Raw genomic sequence first — 6,000 nt, forward strand, 5'->3', positions numbered from 1 at the left:
CAGCCTCCACTGCAAAGTCAGGAGGTGCGACTATTTGCTGATCATTGCACATCTTTCATCGCATTTATAACAACTTAATCCATTCTTCTGCAGTCATATTTGATAAAAATGGACTTGGGCAGACAAATGGCAGGTCACACATAACCTGGCACGACATAAGTGCCAGCTAATGAACCTCTCTGACCCAAGTATGGCACAGGGACAATGACGAATACATCTAAAAATCCATGTTGAGCTTCAACAACCCGGACGGAATGGTAACGCGAGAGAGACGTTCCCAAATGTGAAAAGGTTATCAAGAAAATTCGTTACAAAATACCACGTGATTAAAGCCGTGATGAATCGGCTTTGTAACGTCAGGTGGCACACACCAATATGGCGGCAAGATTGGGAGATCGATATACAATCCCCCACCAAGGAAAAGGTGATGCTCGTGAATGTAAAAATCACAGAGTCATTCCGCACAAGCAAGACTTTCCTTTATATGGGAAATAATAACGGAGACTGAAGTCCTATTTGGGAAGAGGATTGCAAAAGAGCAAGTGGCATTTGTTAAGGGAAGAGTATGAGGGATTCAATTATGGGAAGACCAATTTGGACATGGTACAAGGAAGCGATGTGATAAATTTGGAAAAGATGAGCATGCAGAGAAAAGTCGAAGGGAAGCCAAAACATGGATGAGCCAAATTGAGACGGCTCGATGAGATCAACACCCTGATATAGGCCTTCTCTCCAGGAAGAGACTGGCATGGGTCAATATGGACTTGATGTTCCTTTATCCAAATCATGAATGTTTAGTGAGGAAGAGAGCGACAATTGAATGGAATGACCTTCACGAACGGGTAATGTTCAAATGAAGTCTGGATTATAGTGAAAGCACAATCTCCTCGTTCTTCGTCGACAACATCCTCGAGTCTACCAACGACCAGAATCTCACATGGGTCATCCACCTAAACACCATCATGATGCCACGGTGTCTTCCAATGAAGATGTGGCCATTCTGTGCCAAACACTTGATCCCGATTCCTTATTTTGCCAACAGTGGCGCTCATGTCGGTTGCGGCGTGGTAATGCTCCCTGAAACACGCTCAATGCGCCAAAGGACGGAGCAACCTACTGGACGAGGGCATTACTATTACTACTACTACTACTACTACTACTACTACTAACACACACACACACAACAAAAGGCAGAAACTCCAAGACAAGTGCATCACAAGCAGAAACCCTTGACACTTTGAGATCTCTTGGATACAAGTATCTGAAGCATTATATTCATCAAGTTGAACTCCAGGAAGCTGTATAATATTTAAAAAATGCTGTATAAAGCTCCTGCCTCACACCTAGCTCGTCTTCACGATGTTGAAACCAAACTTTTCAGAATCATTGGAATCTCCCGCGATGAAGCTAACTCCGAGGGCCTTTCCCTCGTTCACCGCAGGCAGGTTGGTGGTCTTTCCGTCTTCTACCGACTCCTCTCCGGCCTTGCTCCCCCAGCTCTCTGTGGGCTCTGTCCCCCAAATATTCCTACAGGTCGCACAAGATCTGCCTGCAACCCTCTTCTGGTGAAACTGGCAAAATCTCGGCTCTCTGCTCACCTTCACTCTTTCATTCCTCTTTTCTCCCGCCTCTGGAACAAACTCCCTCTGTCTCGTCAATCCCACTAATCCCTCCAGGTCTTTAAAACAGCTGTTCACCACCATCTCTTATCTTCCCCCATCCAAAACCTTGATCTTTTCTAATCCTGTTAATTCACCCCAGATCCACTTTTTTGAAATACCGACTTCTTTCCTGGAAGTCCGAGCAGTGTCCATGTGTTTTATAATACCTCACAACCCCCCCCCCACTTCCCATTCCTGCTCCCCCCTAGCCCAAGCCCTCTCCCTCCCACAGATCTCCCGATGTCCCTCTTCTCTGCTGTTGTGCTTGTGTGCTTCCCTCTCTCTCCCCATCTTGTCTCCGGCTCCCTTTATCTTATGTGGTATGTGTCAGTTTGTCTTTTTGTGATTTATGTTAGCTCTTACACGAGCCTCGATCTTGTACACACACACAAAAAAAAAATCCACTGTGGTCTGTGATTTTAGTGTGTGCGTGTGTGTGTGTGTGTGTGTGTGTGTGTGTGTGATATATTACGCATTCACTTCCTCTACCTGAATGTTGTGGCCTACTTTGTAAGTGAATAATTAAATAAATAAAAAAGGTCCTTTATGAGGTGTTCTGGGAAGTCTGTGACCTGTGCACTCTAATAATAACATTCCTTACAGCGCATTATATTTCATACGACGTCTCATTCGAATCCGCACACAAGTGAATCGATTAGAATTCCTGGTCTTCCATCATCAGGGGCCCAGACGGTGGAACGCTCCACTGATTAGCATCATGTGTCAACTCTTACCATAGAGATTGCAATGCTTAAAACGATTGGCGACATCGTCCTTCATAAGGTTTCCATCGACACGGAACTAGTCTCTCCCATTTACAGCAAGGAAGTTTGTATGCGGACATACCGTGAGAAATAAGAGCAAAGAATATCCAAAGTGGATAAAAATCCTTTGACCTAATGACCCTAGATGTCCTCTACCTGCATCAATTAGTAATGTTACGTGGGAGGTTAAAGGTATACCCTTTGTTTCCAAAAAAAATAATTTATTAATTGATAAGTTAAGTGACACATCTAGGGTACCTGAAGGGCTGGAAGTTGGCTGAGGGACGGTAGCGTGCTCAAGTTGTTCTTGGAAAGGTCAAGTGACCTGAGACGTCTTAGAGAAACAAAAGTGTTTGGACCCACGTTCTCCAACTCTGTTTTGTCAAGCTTTAACTCTCTGAGGAAGCGCAACTTCCTAAAATCAACATTGGAGATATTGTGGATACGGTTGGAGCCCAGGTGGAGAATACTGAGCTTGACCTTGTTGATTGCGTTCCACGGTACGCTCGTAAGACCGTTCCCCTCCAGGTAAAGACGCCGCAGCTTGGACGGTGCTTGAAAGGCATCCTGGGAGATCTGCGAAATACGGTTGTGATTCAGGTAAAGCCAGCGCAATTGAGAGAGCCCCTGGAACATGTCGTCATGCAAGGTTGTGAGAAGGTTGTCTCGAAGATGAAGTCCGGCTAGGTTCTTCAGAGGCAAAAAGATTCCTACGGAAGGTTAAAGAGGAAGAGAAGGAGCTGTTGAGTGCGAAGGAAATGCTTCTCCAGTCAAATTCACCGATTAGTGAGAATTCTTTAGGGGATTCAAAGGAAAATTAGGATTTGTTCAGCTTGCAATGAAGTCTCCATTAACCCTTAGATGCAGGCGTCAAAAATCCTACATAAACGCAGCCATTGGGCCTCGGAGGCCCAACGGATGTATTCGTGTAATGTTTTTTTTTTTAATAGATTTTTTTCTTTAATATCCTTTTTCAATCCAAGTCGATGCTCATGGGTGTGTATTTGCTCAGAAAATGTGAATCATTGATCCTATTAGTTCGAAGAATCCCATATCTCATGAATCTTTTTTTTCTTTTTGCAAAATATTTTTTTTGTTCTTGGTTTTTCAACTTTTTTTTCTCTAAAAGGTTGAGGCTCATGGAGGAGTATTTGCTCAAAAAATATTATTCATTCATCCTTTTATTTAGAATGTATATGTCCACAACTGTCAAAAATCCTACACCAATGCAGCAGCCATTGGGCCATAGCCATTTCCACTGTTGATATCACGATTTGAAACACGATGGAATGATATTTACCGATATGAACAGTGATGTGGTTTTTAAAATTGAAATTCTACAAATACTGTTTAGATTTTGATAATTTGCATGTCATATGATTTAACGGATGTTTATATAAATCGTTTAAAATAAGAAACCCTTGAATTTCTGATATTTTACCTTTTCATTTGGGCCTCCCAATTGAAGCCGGGTACCGTAGGCCGGGTACCGTTGCTAGTATTCTCTAATATAATTGTTGCATAGATCATGCTCAATAAATTACTGATCAGACTAAGCGTTGTCCCAGTCGAATTATGACGACTTCATTATGGCACCAATGACGTCATCGTTAACAACACCTATTCCCCATATGGAGTTATTGTCCCCCGTCGCACAGCGTAGCGAAAGGGGGACTATGGCTTTCCCCTCCGTCCGTGTGTCCGTGCGTGCGTGTGTGCGTGCGTGTTTGCGTGCGGGCGTGCGTGCGTGCGTGCGGGCGTGCTTTTGTGCGTGCGTAAGCGAAGGACCGCATTCGAATTTGGTGTGTGGGTGCAACCCACGTCAAAATCCAAGATGGCCGCCGCCATGTATGTCTGATGCCATGTATGTCTGAACCTTGTGAGATGAATATCTTGAAAAATAAGCGAAGTACCAACTTCTAATTTGGTGTGTGGGTGTATCTCGGCATAAGGAAGAACGCTATTGTAAATTGGGTCGCCACGTCAAAATCCAAGATGGCCGCCTCCATGTATGTCTGAACCTTGTGAGCGAAATATCATATCATAGCATGTTTTCTGCGTCTTCCACTTTGTCAACTCACATCACTTCACCAACGGGGGACCGAGGCGTAACGCTTGTTTACAATGAGCCACGTTCCAATTTTTCCCATAGAGCGGTTTTTGAGATATAGAGGTGCAACGTTTTTCAGTTTTTCCAAGATCGCGCCTGTACCACATGACCTATGACGTCATGATTATCATTAAAATATTCCAAAGGAGGGGCGTTCCTATGGTGAAAATTTCGTGTCCATCAGACCAACAGTTGCTGAGAATTTTTTAAAATAATGATCCGATGGACAAGTGTTGTTTTTATCGAATTATGACGTCATAACGAAGGAACCGATGACATCATCATTAACATATCTTATTACCCATGGGGAGTAGTTTTCGCTTCGCGAGCCCAGGGTAATGATCTCTGTCATTTTACAGCATTTTCTAACATGTCCATACCCGGGGTAATGTTGGCAATGCGGTTGTTGTCCAGGTCCAGAAAGGAGAGATGCCCCAGTCCATCAAAGATGCCGTCACGCAGGTTCCCCAAACTCAAGTTGCTCATGTAGAGGTAGTGTAAATGTTGTAGCCCTTGAAAGGCAGCTTCCTGGAAGTTTGTATGGCCGCATCCCTTGAGATGCAAAGAAGTGATGTTATTTTGGCGTTCTAACGCCTGCGACGGACGACTCCACAGCAGGTTCTCGTCCAGTTGAAGCAGCTGAGTATTCGGAGGTGAAACCCTCGACTGGACGGGGCACGTGATCCTCAGCTGATCGGTGTGGAGGAGGCAGCTCGCTAGACAGGGAATGTCGACCACGGTGCCCGACGAGGTGGCAAGAACTGGAGAGGCCGTTGGGCCTGAGGCTTCCTGCGACGAGGTGAATCGTTCGCCGAAGGAGGCCAAAATGATGAGAATAAGTCGTAGGGAGAGCATGGCGAGCTGCAAAGACAAGTGAGCGGATGCTGAGCCGATTCATCAGAAATCCGGGAACAGTTGGCATCACCGTATGGAAGAAAACACCCAAGCTCACGTGCTATTACATCCATAAATCACGCATCGTTCACCTTATTTTAGGCCTGCCAGGTTGCTCTGACACCGCAATTTATCTTGAAAAAGAGGAAATAGCATTTTATGGCGAAGGGAAGACTTACAAGTAAAGCGCGGACACGTTTCTTACCATTTGCACACTCTGGGTCTCCCAGGATTACTGCTCCGACGTCCTGCGGCCTCATGGACTTGGAGACGTTGGGTCCCCTCTGTCTGTTCATGGCCGGAAGGTCGCTTTCCTTTCCTGCCATTGTCCTGTGGGATCATGTGTTGAACTGTGCTGACTTTGCCTTCGAGATGAGAACAAACAACTTTATTATCATTCTTGCAGGGACTTGTTGAGCGACGATAACACCTGACACATTCTAAAACAGGATGTGGGGGTTAAAGAGGGAGGAAAGTAGAGATATAGGTTTGAAAGGGATTGCGGTCATCCAAGAAGTCCAGGAAGATAGGATCCAACAAGTAAAATGGCTTCTACTCGCCTCGAAGCTGT

At 44.9% G+C, this 6,000-nt stretch overlaps 1 protein-coding gene across 2 annotated transcripts in view; it reads right to left on the bottom strand.

Moving 5' to 3' along the window:
* LOC137434168 (uncharacterized) overlaps positions 1-5,756 on the bottom strand; it is a 43,037-nt gene extending 37,281 nt beyond the window's left edge. The window contains exons 1-3 of one of the 2 annotated variants that reach the window (XM_068126897.2): positions 5,635-5,756; positions 4,916-5,396; positions 2,684-3,135 (exon numbers count right to left, since the gene is read on the bottom strand). In XM_068126897.2, coding sequence (XP_067982998.2) covers positions 2,684-3,135; positions 4,916-5,396; positions 5,635-5,637 — 936 coding nt within the window. In that variant the 5' untranslated portion in view covers positions 5,638-5,756. Of the gene's footprint in view, positions 1-2,683; positions 3,136-4,915; positions 5,490-5,634 lie in introns of those variants that run through there. The other variant, XM_078786231.1, reaches the window with a different exon arrangement.
* Positions 5,757-6,000: the final 244 nt, after the last annotated feature.

Source organism: Myxine glutinosa, chromosome 10, assembly GCF_964187855.1.
Source record: "Myxine glutinosa chromosome 10, kmMyxGlut1.1, whole genome shotgun sequence".
NCBI classification, from domain to species: Eukaryota; Metazoa; Chordata; class Myxini; order Myxiniformes; family Myxinidae; genus Myxine; species Myxine glutinosa.